The sequence below is a fragment of the Pantherophis guttatus genome, chromosome 3, assembly GCF_059756535.1.
Source record: "Pantherophis guttatus breed Tessera chromosome 3, ASM5975653v1, whole genome shotgun sequence".
Taxonomy (NCBI): Eukaryota; Metazoa; Chordata; class Lepidosauria; order Squamata; family Colubridae; genus Pantherophis; species Pantherophis guttatus.
The window spans coordinates 176,963,278-176,983,792 of NC_142065.1; the positions used below are offsets into that span (position 1 = coordinate 176,963,278).

General features: G+C 33.7%; 1 protein-coding gene across 5 annotated transcripts in view; it reads right to left on the reverse strand.

The window, feature by feature from the left end:
- The window catches only part of ASPH (aspartate beta-hydroxylase), a 106,036-nt gene that overhangs the window by 69,642 nt on the left and 15,879 nt on the right, over positions 1 to 20,515 (reverse strand). For 3 of the 5 annotated variants that reach the window (XM_034429837.3, XM_087890613.1, XM_034429838.3), the window contains exons 2-4: positions 18,497 to 18,646; positions 16,098 to 16,142; positions 14,162 to 14,230 (exon numbers count right to left, since the gene is read on the reverse strand). In XM_034429837.3, coding sequence (XP_034285728.1) covers positions 14,162 to 14,230; positions 16,098 to 16,142; positions 18,497 to 18,646 — 264 coding nt within the window. The remainder of the gene's footprint in view (positions 1 to 14,161; positions 14,231 to 16,097; positions 16,143 to 18,496; positions 18,647 to 20,515) is intronic. The other 2 variants (XM_034429839.3, XM_087890614.1) reach the window with 1 other exon arrangement.

The following is a 20,515-nucleotide window of genomic DNA, read 5'->3' on the forward strand; positions in this document are numbered from 1 at the left end:
ACTAAAGCACTATTCAGACATTAAGAATTGTTACTTTGGTTTTTTTCTTTTATCTTCTTCAGATGCTTTAGAAAGACTTTTGGCTAACTTTCTTACTTCTTTATCTTTGTCATTAGCTAATACTTTCATATCTTTATCCTTATGATTTTTGTCTAACTCTGATTTTTCTTTTCCAGTTTTTCTTTCTTGCTTAATTTTATGAGAATCTTTCTTTGATTTATCATCAATTTTCTCATCCTTTATATCAAAGTCTTCAATTTTTTTCTTTGTCTTCTTCTTTTCTTCTTCTTTGGCTTCTTTCTTTAATTGCGGCTTTTCTTTTGTTTTCTTGGCTGATTCTTTGATCACTTTTTCATTATTAAAAAAAAGGAAAATATTTTTTTAAAAAATTAAGACACTATGTATTAGCATGCCAAATGCATATCCATTCAAAGTTCAAATCATGAACTCATGTTTCCACTTCAAAATAAGCTGATCACACAATATTAGTAGAAGCAGAAAATGTACATAATTTATAGCCTTTTCTGCCTTTTGTTTACTTTTATGGGGAAGTGTCTCTCTGGGTTGCTTCATTGTCCTTGTTGATGTTCTTCCTACTTAAGAGTTTAAAATTAAATTTTGTCACATCTGTCTTCTTAAGTAGTAGGGTTATCTTTATACAACACTTACACAATATAATACAATTTGGTCCTTGTTTAATAACCACAACTGGGATCTGCACTAAGTGACACTGTTGTTAAGAGAGACATGTGAGGTCTTGCAATTAACTGAAGGCTATTCCATTGACTCTGCTTGTCTGAATCCAACTGTGAAGTGTACAAATGACAATGACAAGTGATTGAATTGCAAAACTAAAACAATTACAGGAAGACTACTGATCGGAACTGGGTAGTGTAAGACTAATACCCAAGTCTGCTGTTACTTTCACCCAGGGTCCCAGTTCATTTCTGCTTTCTATTCTTTTACCACTTCATTATATGTTCTTTTATGTACATTGAAATCAGAGGTATGCTGCAGGTATAGCAGTTTACTCAAAGCAGGCCCTTTCAGTAGCAGTCTATGGCAGCAGTCCCCAACCTTTTCAGCTCTGTAGACTGACAGCAGCCGCAGTGGGGAAAGGGGATGGTTTCACACGTGTGCATTCGTTTGTGCAAATGGAGCTTTATGAGCTCCCCTGCTGCTTGTGTGGCCCAAGTTTCAAACAATAATGGGCTTGGGGACACCTGGTCTATGGAACATCTTTCTCAGTGAAATATATTTGACATGAATTTTACTATGCTTTTTAATGTCAAGTGAAGATGTTTTGGTCATGTGTTGTTACTCAGATATCAGTTATTTAAGCTGGTACTCTATTGTTATTTGTTTTAATAACTGTTTTTATTATTTTAAAAATTTTGCTTTAAATTTTTTACTGTATTTTAAGCTACTCAAAACTTTATTCTGATGTTTCAAATTTCCACATTACTGTTATTTTGATTAATATTTGGTTATTTATATATTATATTGCTGGGCGGTTACTTTAATTTTGCCTGGGCCATCCAGATTCAAAGCTACAAGATGGATGGCTATATTAGTTTTTAAAGAAAGAAAGAAAGAAATGATAGCAATGACTATGCTAGCTGTGAGGTATAGGTTCTATACAGCCACAAGGAACCAGCTGGGAAATGTTGATGTTAAGTCTTTTTTTAGAAAATGTTAAGTTCAGCACTGGCATTAACTTCAGCAACTTAATGACATGATAGACACTGAATGTGATTAGACCAACATCAAAAATATCCTCTTGTAATCAACTTCAATTAGCATTATTTAATTGAACTTAATACTGACCTAGTAAAACATTCTTAGAAATCAGTGTTTTATGATGATAGAATAGGAAAAGAATGCACTATTTTTAATAGATTTAGGTAAATTATTGAAGATATTGAGATGCACATCTATGTTACTCAGGTTAAACTTGATTATGTTATTCACCAATAAATTAATATTGACAAGATTTTTTTCTGACTGCAATATGAGAAATTTAAAATATAAAAAATGTATTATACAATTAATTTGTTAGTGCTACAAGGCATATCAAATCTAATTTTACTCAAATACTGGCTTCCGTGCCTGGAGTATCTCAAAACAATATTCATTAGCAACCATGGAAGTTAGGTAAGGGTGAACAATTCACAGATGCATGAATGATTATTTCCTGAAAATAGCCATTTTGCATAATTTTCAATTACTGTAGCACTCCAAAACCATAAGTGAATTCAGTTGAAGGAAAAATAGTCTAGAATCATCAATGTTAAGAAAAGATAGACAAACTGAATCAAAGACCTTTCCAAATGGTTCTTCTCACTAGGCATTCATCCAGGCCGATATCCATCAATCTGCCAAGATATTATCAACCCTTAATTTTTTTCTAGTACACTGTCTGAGCCCCAAAAGCTGTTGTAACTCTTAAGAATAATTGAAGATAAATGTAATAATGTCAAATGACATTATAAATAAAATGTGTGTGTTCTATTATATAGTTTTCCCCAAAAAAATTCTTCATGCTAATATGCTAAAATAATCACTATTATATCCTAGGTATACATATAAAGCAATTCTCAAAGGTATTATCCTTTACTAGGAAAGGCTGATCACTTTCCCATAACCCCCTTTTATATTTTCAGAGTATACTACTACTAAAAGGGATTTAAGAGCCTTGGTAGTACAGTGATCTAAAGCACCTGTTATTAAGACCAGCTGCCTGAAATTACTGCAGGTTTGAATCTCGCCAGGCTCAAGGTTGACTCAGCCTTCCATCCTTTCTAAGGTAGGTAAATTGAGGACCCAGTTGTGGGGGCAATAAGCTGACTTTGTATAAATATACAAAAGGATGAAGGCTATTGCTTAGCGCATTGTAAGTCTCTGGAGAAGGGCGGCATATAAATCAAATTTTTTAAAAAAAATACATTTTCACTTACCGTAAATAAAATGGGGAACCTATCAATTCATCTGATTATATTGCTTGCCCAAATGTTTTACAAGAGTAAAATTATAAGCCAAGAGTTTACACATTTGATAGACAAAAAGTAATTAAATATTTGGCAAGCACCAGGATAAATAAATCCAAGGTCTTGTTTATATCATTAGAAAGATAATTTATAAGAGTTGTGTGTGTTTTTGAGACTATAATTATATATAACTCCAGCTGATAGATCTCAGTAAAGGCATTTTATTTTTTTTCTTCAGCTAGTTGGTATGCACTTAGAAGCTTGCTTCTATACATAACTGTTTTCAGGAGAGATTCTATTATGGCATAATGATAAAAATGTTATATATTTTGGAGGCACAATGCAAAGTACCTTGAGCTATTGAAGCAAAAACAGAATATAAACATAATAAACTGCTTGAGTCTTTTCAAAAATTGTTTAGTAAAATAGACCACATTTAAAATTTGTATGATAGCATTCAAAGTTAGTAGGCATAATTATTAACATGGCAAAACTCATGCACTGCAGGCATCAGTGATCAATAAGCAATAAACATTGCTAAGTCTTGGTAGTAAAGTACCTTTGACTTTGCTCTTGATAATCTCTCCAGGTTTTACTCCTGAATTTTTAAAAATGGAAATAGGTTGCAAACATTATTTTAGGACATTTCATACACTAATTAAAAAATAAAATTTCCACCAGAAATATTTCACCATTAAGTTATTAATATTCTATGTTTCTATTTTTCATTATTCAGTAAAGCTAGAAAAAACTTAATACACAAGATTTGTCTAATATCTCCTTTTGACTAAGAGATTTTTTTTACTACTAATAAAGCAGAATAAGAAAACATCCCAATTTTTATTCCAGTAGACATTATTCATGTTACTAGACTTGGAATTCCAATTTCACTTTTCCTATCGGTAATTATCTCTAGTTATAACTGTACTAAGATTACATTTGTTGCAGTCATTGGATTGGATTAAAAGATACAATTAGGATCAAATGTATTTATAAACAAATCTTAAATAAATGCAATCTGGGCTCTGACATTATATTAACTACATTAGAAAAGTATGATGGACACATAAATATATGAATTGGTAATAGTTCACAGAAATCTGAATTGAAAGTCATCAGCTGAGAGCAAGTAATGCATGATTCATATATATGTCATTGAGATAAGTACAGCATTGAAATTGTTCTTTTCTTTAGAAGTGTTAAACAAGCTGCACAAATAATAGCTACATCACACATATCCCATGATTCTAAACTGTTTATTTTAGTTTATGTTTATTTATAAGATCTATAATTACACATCTTATGTATCAACATCTTGGATGCCTTACAAACAATATACTAAAACAATAAAAAAACATAAAATCTACATAAAAACTATTGGTGTCTCCAAACACCCCTCATAACCAACAGACAGGTTTCCTGGGCTCCAGCCACACACTATCCCAATGCTTATGAGAAAGGTCAGGTCTACAAAGCTTTTTGGAAGGCCATGAAGATATGGGCCTGCCAGATCTCAGAGATAAAGTGGTGTCTCAGAGGTGTTTGAAAAGACAGGGGGGCACAAGTTGAAGACAATCTAATATCTCCCATTCATGCCAAAATACTACTCCTCTCAGCCTATGTGAGTACTGCTGATTGTAGTTGAACAGTTGAAATTAAACAGGTTCCTCCTTTCCCACAGCATTTCACCTATTATCAAAGATTTTCATTATATTCTAGACCAAGCTTAGAAGATTCTTAAAAATCTTGAGTGTAAACATTGCCAACAAATTGCTATATTTAAAATGTGAAATAAGAAAATATCACGATGCAGATTAAAGTTTTGTCATGCTCCTACGATACTTATTTTTTGGAGCATAGCTTTTATAACCTTTAGATAGAGTATACCCATCTAAAGCCAAAGAAATCCTTCAGCATGGAAAATACTGTTATAGACAGAGGATTGAAGGTTATACCCACACTGTATATTATGAAGTTCTGAAAAGCTCAGTTAAGTTCATTAAGTTCTCTGTTCCATTCTATCTCAAACCTAATTGGGCTCTTAATATTCAGTGCCCGGGGCCCAACTGCCATTGTTTCAAGTGCAATTCAGAAACAATTATAAATCAATTTCATGAAATAATAGATTATATCCCTTAGCAGAATCTTACAATACCGAGTTAGTCTTAAATATTAGGCAATTGAGGCAAGTATTTTTAACATTCTTCCGCAAGTTAGTAAAATTTATATAAACTGAAATCATATTTATATTTAATCTCCCCAACAAAAACTAAAGCAAATTCTAAAATTATTTTAAAGGTAAATATGGTTAGTTTAATAAATAATGTAGGACCAAGACTGCCTGACATATCTGTTAATAGGTTATGAATAAAGATGATTTACAAATAGGAATTTGGTTCTATTTGCATATTTAGGCTTACCTATAATAGCCATCTGAGTGGGAAGAATCTCTCATAATCTGTAACCTTCAATTATCCTCCATCAATTTCTCACATATTTGGGAGAGATCTTGCTCTATTTTTGTTAAGTTTCATATGCAATTTAAAACCCTTTTATACAGAGTTCTATTCCATGAGCTTTCATAAATAATCCAGGCCACCTATTTCAAGCCTTGCTCTATAAATGTGAAGGGAAGAACATAACATGAGAACATGAATCCAACAAGTTTATTCTGACCTTCCTTTCCTAATGAGTCTGGGAATCTTTGAGTACAGCTAAAATACACTAAAAATCAATTTAATGTGCAGTATTAATGATATAAACATTTGTGTATATGAAAAGAGTTAGCAAAGTAAAATCTAGACTACAAATATCATTTTGTTACAATCCATTCTACTGTACAATTAAGGTGTTCTATAGCAGCTAATGATACAAAATATACTACACGTTTGGAATGTTTATTCATATAACTCAAAAAAGTATTTATAATGTGATTGGAAACTCATTGTTTGTATCAGATACAGTTGAAGGTTGTCACAGAAATCCAGGGTTCAGTTAATAATTTTTGATTTGGAACAGATAAAAATGAAAGATTTTATGCAAATTATTTACATATTAGCATGTCAGCAAAACAAGGAGAAACTAAAAGCAGGTTTTCACAATTACATGCTCAGTATTATCAAGTAAGGCAACCAATAAAAATTACAGATTTCTCTTGTAAACTGTAAATATTATGTAAAGCCTTACAGCAATGTTAGTACAAATAATTAAAGCTGCTACTGTTTACAAGACTAATCCTTGATCTGCAAAGTTCAGTATTTATTCAGCGATGTGCATGTAGTGCAGGAGATTGGATTCTCTCCTTCTCAAAGTTCACATTTTCCAGAAAGGGAATCCAGTGCACAGAAACATAGGCATTGAGAAATAGTTGGATTTCAAGAGTCTGAATAATCAATTACCTTCTTATGAGGCCAGGGTTAAGACAAGGAATAAAATCAAACCCAAGTCAGCCACCACTTTGAAAGTCAGTTTGTACTGACTATCTTTAATATGTTCAGAATTACAAAAAACACATATATACATGGGTGGGGTAGGGGTATATATATTTATTTACAGTTTCTTATTCTCATAAAATATCCACTTTTTTAAACAAACAAACTGCCTTTGAAAGAATAGTAATATATGAAGAAGTAAGTGACTGAAACCTGTTTTAAAAATCTATAGAAGTTGCATGCGTGGTTTTAAATAATAAATAGTTTATTAGTCAGATAACAAATGTTAACAACTATTCTCAATATGCGTTCTGTAAAATCAAAAAAACTAAAAAATTAGGAAAGAATTACTGATACTAAATTCAGTAATAGTTCTCTAATTTAATATTATGGTAGGCAGAATCTTAAAATCTAGAATATCAATATATACACAATTTGCCAGACATGCCTAAATATTTACAGCCAATTAAACATTTGTTAGAAAAAAGAACCATTTACAGATTAGTAATGTAGGCTATTATTAGAGCTTGTGCATTTTAGTGCAAAGGCAGACATAAACCAATCACACTAGTTAGGATACTGTTGGATTAATACTGACAAATGTTATTTCACTTTGCCTTTTGACTGTATATTTCTAAAAGAGTTTAGATAGCAAGTCTTCATACAACTGATCTGTTCATAAGAGGGATTTACCCTGTTTTACTCCAGCACCTTTTTGCACTTAGCTAATTTTATGGACATTTCCATTCATCAAGGAATTGTTCCATGAACCAAAGTCACTGATTCTGCAAATCCACAATAACACATGTCTTTTTTCCTTGAACCCCTTCATTCTGTGACGTACCATCAACATCATCTGTTGCATCGTTCTCTTCTTCTTCTATTATTTCAAAAGGAGTTATTACATCATAGAGAAATGAGAGGAAGCCATAAAACCAATCAGAACTTTCCTCTGCTAAAATATTAAGAACTTCCTCAAGTGAATCAATATTTTCATTTTTGCCATCTTTGGTTAGGCCTATACAAGAATAAAGGGAAAAGAAGAGAGAGAAAAGGCAGTATTAGGTAGAAAGAAAAATCTTGATCTAGAAAGCTTTAAGAGATCCTAGATTAACTAGAATAGAATATTTTTAAAAAGATATTTGAAGAAATTAGTAAAAGAAAATGAAAAATAAAAGTGTCAAGGGATGAAATGATTCTATTTATAGATTATGGGAAAATGTCCAACAGACACACACAAACACATATAAATTCTCTCTCTCTCCCTCTGTCTGTCTCCTTCCCTCTCTTCCTCTCCTCTCCATATACCTATACACACACACACACACACACAAATAACAGACATGTATACATACAAATATACATATAAGCCTCTACATTGCCTCTACTGAGTTTACTATCTTTTGAATCTGACAAAGTAAAATTTTGCTTATGAAGATAAGTTTGTTTTCAAAGTGCTATTGAACTCTTGTTATTATTGCTACAAAACATCTACTCTATTGAAAATAAAGTGACAAGGTAACAAGCATATTCTTTCATGTCATTTAAAAAAAAAACAAGGATAGCACTAAAGAAGATAAAGTTAAAAACAAAGTAGTCTAAACGCCAATCCAAAGAAAGATCTACTTGATCAAGGATTGAATGAGTTCACAGTCCAGTGGTTAAACTAGGTTTCTCCAATCTAATGTTCCCAAAAACTGATTAAATTTCAACTGGCATAGTTATAAGAAAATATCTAGCAGAGTTCTTCCTGGTATTGCAGTACTAGAGTACTAAAAAAGATCCAGATTAGGCTAGCTAAATTTGCAAAATTCTTCATCCATCATTTATCCCCAGCAACTAGCATTCAAAATTATGTCTAAACCTGACATTTGCATTTAATGTTACTGGCTACTTATTTGTAGATCACTCATCATTTTTTAATGCTCTTCTGAAGCCATCACATAGTTTGAAGAAGACTTTTTACCAATGAATAAAAGATCATAAGTCCTACAAAAAAGTATTATTTATTTCCACAAACCACAAGAAATGTTTACCATTACCATAATTATGAATGAATACTTTATTTGACCAAGTGTGAATTAGACAAACAAGAAATTTGTCTCTGGTGCATAAGCTCTCAGCTTACATGCAAAGCAACAGAATAATAATAATAATAATAATAATAATAATAATAATAATAATTATTATTATTATTATTATTATTATTATTATTATTTACATCCTCCGACGATACCTTAACAGTTCCTAGGTCCTTGGTTAGGACTTGAGCTGCTGAGCTATTAACCAGCCTCAAAGGCTATGAATCTCACTAAAGATTAAATAATAATAATAATAATATAATTAATTATTGATTTATTGGAAGTTAAAATTTTAGAACCAAATTTATGATCTATATATTTCATAAATATTTTCATATTTAATGTAATATTTGTAAATATTACAAATACATAACATTTGTACAGCCTACCCCTCTAAAATAATCTTATTTTCCATGAATGCTTGCTCTATTTTTAATTATTCTATCATAAACATGTTTTCCACCAATTAATTAGTCATAAATTAATTAGCTGGCCTCCAATGCTAATTATTTGTAATTTTCATTTTAAAACAGATGTTACAATGGCTATCATATTTTCTGGAGTATAAGACGCACCATTCCCCCCCCCCCCAAAAAAGAGGGTGAAAATCTGGGTGCGTTTTATACTCCGAATGTAGCCCCGCCCAGCCTCGCAAACGGAGATTTCAGAAGCTGAAAGAAGCCTCTAAAAGAAGCTTCAGAAAAAAAGCCTCTGAAAAGTTTTATCTAAAATAATATGGTAAGCAACAAAAGAAGGATCAGTAAAGTTTCTAACCAAACTATGTTAATAAATCTGGAGAATGACACAATAACCAACAGATCAGGAGAGGTTAATCTACATATCAATCTACATACCAATCTACAGAAGAGGTTAATCTACATATCAATACCAAAAAAACGAGATTGAACAGAATACAGATAGTCCTTGAGAATAAAAGCCTCTGAAAGAAGCTTCAGAAAAAAAGCCTTTTTCTTTCTGAAGCTCTGTTTCCGAGGCTTTCAGAGGCAGATTTTTTTTTTCTGAAACAGTTTCAGAAGTTTCAGAGGCAGAAAAAAAAGCAAGGCACAGAGCTCACAATTAATGAACCTGTTGCTAAAATTCACCTCTGGAAACAGCTGATTGGGGGTATTCTGGGAGGCCAATCCACCCACCAATCAGCATTTTTCTTATTTTCCTCCCCCAAAACTAAGGTGTGTCTTATACTCCGGTGCATCTTATACTCCAAAAAATATGGTATTTATTTAGTGTGCTAATTTAATATTCTGTTTTTCCTAGGAACTCAGCAATTTAATATTTCAGTTTTTGGCTTTGGATATATAATCAGGCACTAATCATTTGTTAATATTTTTATAGCTCTAAAATAGTATATCAACTACAATTTTTATCTGTTCTTAGATTTCTAGCAACTTCTTTCCCAATGAAGACTGATACAGAGATGTCAGTTGTGCCCCCCAATGCCACATCATTTTTCTCTCAACTTTTCAAAATTTCTCCTATTTGACGGATCCTTAGTGCTCTCTGAGCTTGTTTTCCTGCAGACATTTCATTATGCAAACTAGGTAACATCAGTACTAGTAGGGCAGATTTCCCCACCATTTTCAGCTTTGTGGACTGGCAGGAGGATGGGGGATGATATTAATATGCTCCACTGCAGGAGCCATCCATAGGCAAGCTGCCACATTCTAGACACTTGCAATTTTAGAATAAACTATGAGGGTGGGCCTAGATAAAATGCATATTAATAAGAGCACAGATTACTATAGCCAGCTCCTCTGCATTAGGTAGGACTGCAACTGGCACATCTGCTACCAAAAAGCTATCCTTTTATCTATCTGTTGTTCTAGCAATGTTTTACCTACATTGGGTAAAAATGAATTTCTGGTAAGCGGTTTGAATAATGAAGGAAAGTGTTTGAGAAACATTAGTATAATCCATTTCACACAGACTGTCCCAAAGTTGGGCCACTAATCTTTTTGTTCATTTAGTCATGTTTTTCATGACAACCCGTGACCCATTGGGCCATTTCAGAGATTTCTTTACATAAACAGAAAAAAAAGGAGCAGGAGCAAGCAAAAAAGCAATGGGAGCAAGATCAACACCCAACTTCCTGCTAGTTTCTTCACTGACTTTGCTTGTGTAGGAAGCTGGCTGAGAGAGCCAGAAATGCTTGCTTGCTTCCTCCCATCCATCCATCCATCCATCCATATTTACTTCTGATTTTTGGCAAAATGCCCCATAGTGAACAATGGAGTCTCTTAACAATTATAGTGTTTCACTTAACAACTGTCATGATAAAAAGGTTGTGAAATCAGATCAGTCATGTGATGATCTGCTTTATGATCATCATGGCCTATGACTGTAATAGGCAGGCTCCATTATAACTATACATTGAGGATTATAAGCAATTTACAGTAATTGGAATGGTGTACTTCTTGTAAAGCTTATATATTACTTTGCTATTTAAGGAAAAGGAATAGAATTATCCCAACTCTGTCAAGCTGCAGGTGAAATATATTCATTTATTTACAATCCATGATCAATATTTAGAAGACATAAAACACATAAAATATAAAGCAACAACATAAAACAACAATAAGATAAAACATATAAAGTCTGAAGCAATTAATAGTATAAGGAAAGCATCAGAGGATTTCTGTAAGTCATAGCTAATGTTAAAATTTAATAACCTTATTGGTCATATCTGAAATTTAATTGCCTAGGAGAAAAACTGAAACCTTGCTCTCAGGAACAATTAAGATTTCTAACAACTGGTGCTATGAGCTCCATGTGTTGTCCTTATAGCTAATTCACTGATTTGGGCAAAGGTAAAGGGTGAATAATGAAAACTGTTAGAACAATATCTGGGAATGGAATACATGACTGCATGATGTCTATAACGATTCTCAATAATCCAGTTTATGGTTGTCCCAATGGGACATGTTTGCATGATATTAAACATAAAGTGCCTACAAAGCAGACATTTTTTTCCTGGTTATTTCCATAGTTAGCTGACTTTATGTTTTGAGTGAATAATACAGAAGAATTGTATAGTAATATTATGGGGTTAGCTTTTCAAAATTTAAGAGATTACAATGTCTCATTGTATTATTCATAAATGAGGAAACTCAGATTTGAAGTCCTTTGAACTTCAAAATACAGGCAAGTAACTTCATCTAACATATAATTATAAAACAGTTTATTAATTGTTTAATTTGTTTATTAATTTGAACCATATCAACAAATAAAAATAAAATAAAAATAAAATACAGGATCTAATTCGTGGGTAAAACAGATAAAAGAAAACACAGTAATAAAATACATATGTGATAAATACAAATACTTAGTATTCAGAAAAATACATCATCTTTACAGGATACCCCAATTCTGTTCAACATAATGGGTTCTTAGCTCAACTGCCTTAACTATAAACTTTTGTTCACAATGTATGCGTTAGAGCTCAGGAGGAAATAGAACAATCTACAATTTAGATCCCAATGGGCTCTGATCAAATGGGGATGCTATGTATCTTAGCCTAAGAGTAGCATATAGTTGTCAAACAAAACATGAGCATAACATATAGTGAATAATCCTTCACATCATTTTCAAGTGCTGGATATTAACAAGTGATATCGCATAATAGTATGTCTGATTTTGCAAAAATATGCCAAGATAAATAAACATAAACCTTTGATGTCATAGGTACTCTGGGTGCTTGCTGTTTGATGTTTGCTCCTACTGAGCACAGCTAGAATATTTCTATTTCAGTCCCCTACTTTACTCAAGTTTAAATGAGGAACAATTTACTGATATCTATACTAAGTTAGTACTGACAACTATGCCCCCTCCCCACCACCATCAAAGTTAGGAAACTATTGTGAGGATTGAAATTGCTTGCAGAAAAACACTTCATTTTAGATATTATGCCTCTTCAATAGGATATGCAAAACATTCTGAATCCAAAAGGTTGATCCAATCTTATTCATTCTTTTAGAAATATTTTGAATTCTGAATATTTCTAGAATGATTATAACATAAAAACAGCATTGATAATGTCAAAATAGTTATTTGGAATAGGGTGTTTTGAGCATGATACTTTCCAATTCTGAAACATTTTGCACTAGTTAAATTGCTCATATAATTAACTACCTGACTAAATTATTTTCTATTGTTTTTTTCTTTACTGTTAGTGGAAAACAAAAGGACTTAAACCATGATAGCAAATAATTTTTATGTCCCCCTTTCCCATAGATTGCAGAAGTAAATCAGATTATGAGAAGTACTGAACATGCCACTATATATGACAAAAATAGACTGGTAATAATCATGCCTGTCAAGTTGGTGCTGATGCTTAACAACCACATAGGTAAGATTTTTCTCAGGAGAACAAAATTAGACCAAAGTATATATTCACTGCACATGCTTTGCCTTTTCTTCTATAGTTCTTAATACTTTAGTACTTCATAATAGTGGTTCAGATTATAAGGCTATTAGATATATATTTTCAGAAAGGCAGGACAAAAGCTTGGATCAAATATGGTTATGTTCTGAGAAGACTTCTGTAATCAACGGAACAGGTAAATTAAGTAGGTAATTAAGCAGCTCATTTTAACAGATCTATCTTAAGTATGATCTAATTCTTGGTCAATACTAATGTCAATTTCAAAGTTTGAAGGGCCCTTTATCTTGAATATACGTCATTGTGACCAGGAGCAATGAAAGATCATCATTCAGTAACCCTTACATGCCAGGGTGATTTTTTTTCTTTTTATAACTCTATAATCCCTTAATTTGTGATAATTTTATTTTATTATTTTATTATTCATATTTCTATGCTGCCCACTCTCCGAGGACTCTGGGCGGCTTACACCAAAGACAGTATACTAAATAGCATATTATCCCCAACAATCTGGGTCCTCATTTTACCCACCTCGGAAGGATGGAAGGCTGAGTCAACCTTGAGCCAGTGAGATTTGATCTGCTGATCTACTGAACTAGCAGTCAGCTGAAGTAGCTGCAGTACTGCACCCTAACACTGCGCCACCTCGGCTCATAAGAGTTGGGGTGACTGATTGGAGCTGAGCATTTACTGGCTGGAGAGCCATCCTGATGCCTAGGCGGAAGGGCATCTGGCCAGTAAATGCAGATATTTTTTCTTTGCACCCTAAGAAAGAAATATCTGCTGCTATCTAGGATTGAACTCTCAACCTTCTGAATGGGAGGCAAGCGTCTTCACCACTAGGCCACCACGCCGCTAAGAAGAATAAGTGATAATAAATGTGGTTGCTGAAGAATTGACGGCATCATTTTTTGTTTCCTTTACCCTACTGAAAGTCTTCAGAACTTGAAGGCTACTTAATGAATTAAGGGATTGAGAGGGAGAAATCGGCCTAAGGCCAAGCACTATCATTGTTTTCACAGTCCAACTTATTTTTAAAAAAAAAACAAAATAAATGCATATAAAATAAGCAACCTCCACAAAAATATATTTTAGTTCTATGGATGAAAATATAAATTCAAAGACAAATTATTCTTCTATAGCAATACATTGTTGGTATCACAGAACTTTACTAACACTGTTAAGATTCTGGATAACTTTACAATGCATTACACTTTCTATTTGAATGTCACATTTTTGAATGGCATTTTAAAAATATCTACTTGCCTAGCAAAACCTTGGCATCTTCCATATCAAAATCTCCATCACCATCAGCATCATAGATCCCAAGTTTTCCTAAAGGGAGAGAAATGAATCTGTTTCAGAATCTCTGAATGGTGAAAAAAATCAGTAAAGAAGAAAAAAAGAAGTACTGTTGAATATTTGTTACTAGAATCTTAAATGCAAATACAAGCTATTTTGAATATATATATATATTGAATACGTTGTTTCTTCTTAAAATAAAGTATATTAGTATTTGAATCCAAAATCTGTTCATAATACTAAAATGACATCAGAGTATCTGCCAACATTAAAGAAACAAATTTGTATTTGATAGATACATTTATACAAAATAAATGATATAACTTTGATCCTATTCTTTTCACATCAATGGAAACTTTTCACTTCAACAGGAATATTACTTTTCTGAACAAATTACTAATAATATATTGTGTACTATGTATGTATGATTGTGTGCTAATATATTTACATATCTATTCCCTAAATAGGCAGATTCTGATTTCAGAAACTTTGCATTCAGGTAGATAGAAGCAATGTAGAGAGATATACTTGCTTCCAAGAAAATTTGTGAAATACTGCATCTGGAATAGCTGCAGGTATCCAATATTTTACTTAATACTGTTTACTGAAAGGGAAAAAAACTGTTCAGATTTGCTAAAAAGTTGCCAAGAGGCAATTCATAACCATTTCAAATAGTCTAGCAATGATTTGAGAGGTTTGAGTTATCTTCTGGCCTTTAAAGACCAAAGCACCTCAAAAAAGGTACAAAAGAGAAAGGAAAGCAGGAAATCCCTCTAAAATATAATTTGCTATACAGTTTAGAAGTGCAAATCATCTGAAATAGATACCTTTACAAAAGTGTTAGAATGAGCAAAGTATTCCTCTTAAATGTATTAAAATGACCAGTGGAAGGCTTGCACAGCTGTTTCAACAGTTGTCCCTTGTGGGAACCATCAGTAAAGCAAAGTGCCTGTGCATGACAAGATTTAAAAAAGAACCAGGGATAGCCTTCATAGCATTTTGAAAACTGTATTGCTTTAAGACTGTATAAATAATTAGGGCAAATACTTTCTACAAAATACCCCTTTTAAAACTTACATTGTTTTAAAATAAAGCAGAATAGCACTTTTCTAAATATTTTCTTTCCATATAGTCATTTCCATATAATACCAATAAATTATTAAAATCTAAAGAACCAGGGAAACTGTTTCACAGATTCTGTCAAAAACTCCTACTTTGATTTTCATAGCCTTGATATTGGAGGTTATAATTTTCCCTATGGCCATTTCACAACAATAAACAAATGTAAAGTTTGATACAGGAAAACAAAACACAGTTTCGTTTCGTTTCACAAATTCCTAGTCCCCTGCCCGATTAAAACCAAGACAATTGGCAAACTATTTCTGCATTATTTAGGCAAGTAGTGACAATCTAACCAAATGTCCCCAAACTTTATTAGGAAAAAGAAAACAAAAGCCAATATCCTGGTTAAGTTATTCACAGAAGTTTGCCAATGGCATTAAAATATTAAACAATCTTATCTACAGAAGTAAATATCAACAGCAAAACACTATTCAGGTGATCTGCTTCTTCCTTCTACTTATTTCCTCTTTTCTGAATCAATTCCACAAGCTAAGGGAAAGAAGCAAAACACTGCACATTCAAAAACAATGTAAAAGAAGGAAAAAAAGGAAATGTAAATCAATGAAAATCAGCCCTATCCTCTTCAGAAGTCAAAAACAAAGAGTAACAGTACATTTTCTTACTAAAGTTAATTTAACCACAGCTTCAAAAGTTATCTGGAAATAAAAGCATCTTGGCTAGGGAGAAAGAAATATAGCTATATTTTTTAAAAATAAAATTTTATAAATCAACCCCATCAAGTACAACACATAATATACACATTCCTTTATAATCCTACCTTGAAGTACTTCTGACAAGTTATAACGGAAGTCCTTTGCCTTGGCTGCATGCGTAGCAAAAATAGATACCATTACTCACATTATCAGAATCCACAAAATTGTCCACCCTTTCAATCTGCAAATTCATCTTTTCTCTGCCCCCTCTTGGACGTAATATACTAGATACAATATATCTAACTCTACTTTCCTAATCTAATTGCTTGCATTTTAATATTTAATTTATTTTGTGCTTTCAAGTCAGTCTTTTCTCTTGGTGACTAAGTAGACAGGTTGATGCAGTTTTCTTGGTACCATTTTTAGAAGTGTTTATCACTGCCTTATTCCTAGGGCTCGGACAGAGTCAATGTTGCCAAATTGCCCAAATGGCACTGATGTCTAAAGCAGAACTAGAAGTTTTGTTTCCCTGTTCCTAATTCAACACATTAACTCCGTCTCCAAACTGGCTTTCTTGCTTTGATTGTTTTTACTAAAAAATGAGTAACAAAAACGAGTAACAAAAAATGAATTAGAATTTACTATTGCTAAAGTTTTGATCCAGATTTTAATATTAATAGGAGGAATTGGACAAATACCTGCAGGGCCATTGTGAATAGGCATCAGTTGAATAAAGTCGCTTAGATTTGCACTAAGTTGGAATCCAGCTGAGCAAATCCTACAGAAATGATTGAGGTCCACCTTTGCTTAGTTAATCCAGGCAATTTTAGACATGTGATCCTAAGTAAGTGTTCAGAATATTTACTGCTGTCAGCTCTGCCACCTATGTTCTAGATTCCGCCTTTCCTGGCTGTCTAAAGTCTTGTTAGGAAGTGACATGTGACTGGTCCAAACAGTAGTTAATGCCATTTTGAGAAAGAATATTGTTCCATCTAGCTTGAAGAATGCAATGATTTGCTCCTCCCTGAAGAAGCTATTATTGGACCCAGCAATGTTGGATAACTTATATAGAGCCTTATCTTCTATTTGTAGGGAAAGTAGTTCACAGAATGGAAAGCATTCATATTTTTCTGGACTGGTTTAGAGGATTAGAAATTATTTTGTGATGGTTATCTTCCTTCCTCCATAACCAGTTCCAGTCAGTATTGGTAGGAAGAAAAAGATCAAGCTCTAGGTCCCTCTTACATGGGAGACAGGGCTGTTCTCTCACCCCTCCAATTTAACATTGCATGAAACTATGGTGAGATTTGGCAGAATGGAGTAAAGTATGATCAGCACATTGATGTTACTTAATCGTTCATCTCTGAAAGACTCAGTGCTTGGAAGGCTTGAATGGGAAGGAACTAGCTATAACTGAATTCTAGAAAGAAAAGTGGCTTTGTGTTTCTGTGTCCCCTGGATCTATACAGTTGCTATATTTAATTCTCGATGGAACAGCAATTCCCTGGACAGAATTTGGAGGTCCTCTTGGATTCATGGCTCCTGCGTGAAGAACAGCTGTCAGCCATGGTTCAAAGGGGTTTGCACAAATTTATTTTGTGTGCATATTGTATTTAATGTGCATATTTAGAGCCAGTTTAGTGGCAGAAAGCTGGAGGCAGTGAGTTCTAGTCTTATCTAAGCCATGAAAGCTGTTTGGGTATCTTTGGAACAGTTACTCTTTCGCAGCCTGCTCATTTCACAGGGTTATTGTTGTGGAGAAAATAGAAGACAAAAGTGTGTAAGATATGTTCACCACCTTGAGTTATCTGTAAAAATAATAAAACTTGGAAACAAACAAACAAACAAACAAACATTGTGCTCATTCCTAGACCAGAAGTCTCAGATCACAGTCACTTGTGCCTGACTCATGTCCTGTTTGGACTACTGCAATGCGCTCTACATGGAGCTATTCTTGAAGACCATCCAGAAACCTCAATTGGTCCAAAATGCAGCAGTAGTTCTGGGCTGCCCAGAGATTGCCAATATTGCACCACTACTGTATAAGTTGCCTGGGCTCCTTTTTCTTTCTAGATGTAATTTAAGTAGCTGTTCATTAGCTTTAAAGCCTTGAATAGCACAGGGTCAGTTTATTTGAGCAAATACCTCTTCCTGAGGACATCCTCCCAGACTGGATAGGTGGGTGTGCTCCAGGTGTATTAAATTTTGCCATTTTATGGGACCTAGGAAGCAAGCCTTTTCCATAGTGGCACCTAATCTATGGAAAAGACTCCATGCTGAGATATAGAGAACCTCTACCCTCATGGCCTCCTTCAATGATAGGTCAGGTTGTGTTCTTGTGATGGAGTGCTACTGCTGGTATGTAAGACTTTCTAATTTTGTTGTATTTATGCCTGTTGGCTGTTATGGGTTATTTTATATAACATGAGAAACCATAAAAATGTTTTACATAAATGAATAAAATATTGGGATAGCAAACTATATAGGAAATTGAATCTTATCATTACTACGACTAAATTCTTACCTAGTACTTCTTCGTAATCAACAAGTTCAAACCAAACAACTGCAACTGATGTCCATACTCCCAGAAGTGCAATTACCATGAACCATGTAAAAAAAGAGGTCCCAGAAACTCCTTCTTTCTTGGCACTCTTGTTTCCACCATGTTTTGCTTCTGTAAGAGATAAAAATGAAGTATTATCAAAAGTTAAAAACTTTTGGAAATGAATTACTAAATAAAATTCATAACATAAAATATAATGTTACTATTAAATACATGACACTATTTCTAAAGTTTGTTTACAGATTAAAGAAGTATAAATTAATTTGTTTCAAAGCTAAATTTAATACACAGCATATATTTCCTATTTGGTAGATTTATGTTGTTGACTTGGAAAGTACTCTCCAGATTAGAAATCCAGGCCATACAGTCCTCATTGTGTATGAGAATTTTAGGCATACGGTCCTCATTTTGCTATATAATCATTTGCTGCACTGTTTGCCTAATAACTTTGTAGTCTGTCACACTGATTAGTAGATATTATAGAAATAGAATAACAGAGTTGGAAGGGACCTTGGAGGTCTTCTAGTCCAACCCCTGCCCAGGCAGGAAACCTTCAGACAAATGGTTATCCAACATCTTCTTTAAAATTTCCAGTGTTGGAGTATTCACAACTTCTGCAGGAAAGTTGTCCACTTATCAATTGTTCTGTCAGGAAATTTCTCCATAGTTCTAAGTTGCTTCTCTCCTTGATTAGTTTCCACCTATTGCTTCTTGTTCTACCATCTTTGAAGAATAGTTTGCCTCCCTCTTCTTTGGGGCAACCCCTGAGATATTGGAACACTGCTATCATGTCTCCCCTAGTCCTTCTTTTCATTAAAGTAGACATACCCAGTTCCTGCAACCGTTCTTCATATGTTTTAGCCTCCAGTCCCCTAATCATCTTTGTTGCTCTTCTCTGCAGTCTTTCTAGAATATTATGATAATAATGTGTGGGGTGGGTAAAAAATAGAAGGCATGAAATTTTCTAGCTTACCTATCACTAATTGTGATTTCTTACCTTGATTGGTATGGAGAGAGCAGGGTTAATCAAGGGATTATGTAGATATGTGATTATGAGTATTGGTGGCTATTGATCTGGGACACTGAATACAAGGCAGAAGTGTCCCCAATATCTGAATCATCAGTCAAGGAGAGGATTTGATCAAGTTGTTTAATATGGAGGAGAAATGACTCGGTGTGAATAGAGAATGTATAGTGAGAAAGAGATGCAGTACTTCTCAGGAGCAGTGCTTACTGGTAATCTTATTCTCCAGTTTCCTGACTCGACCTCTTTGCCTGATCATGTGAACTCAGGACCCAGTTGCTAAGCTCTGGGTCCTAAATTGCTGCAATTAATTCCTATGAAAGTAGAGAAGGTCCCAATAAAGGAGAATATTTGTAGCTCAGGATTGAAATGAGGGGTCCTTGGTGCTTTCTGTGCTTGCTTATTTACTTGCAGACATTTCATTACCCTAACTCGGTAACATCATCAGTACTCACTGATGATGTTCTTAGTTAGGATAATGAAATGTCTGCAAGAAAACAAGTTCAGAGAGTACCAAGGATCCCTCATAGAGAAGATCCTTGGGACTGTAAGCCCAGCCACCTGTATTTTAAATCCATGTCCTTCCTTGTTGGTCAAGACCTCCTAGGAGTTGACATGTGATCAGATACAAGTACAGAATACATCCTTGAGAAGAGGGATGATTTTACTAGGTATGAAGGTGATGGGGTCTACCCCTTCTCAAGAAACCATCACTCCAACAGAGTTGGATAATTTTCATTTAGTTTGCAATCTTCTCTTTTCAAAGTGATTAGGCTGTGATCTCAAAGGACCGTGAAGGAAATAGATTTTCTCTCTCTCTTTAGGTCTGGCTTCTGACCAGGATATAAGGCTGAGATAGCATTGGTTGCACTTTGTGATGACATGGCAGGCTCAAGATAGGAAGAGTACATTCCTTCTGGCTCTTTTTGATTTCTCAGCAGTCTTTCGTACCATCA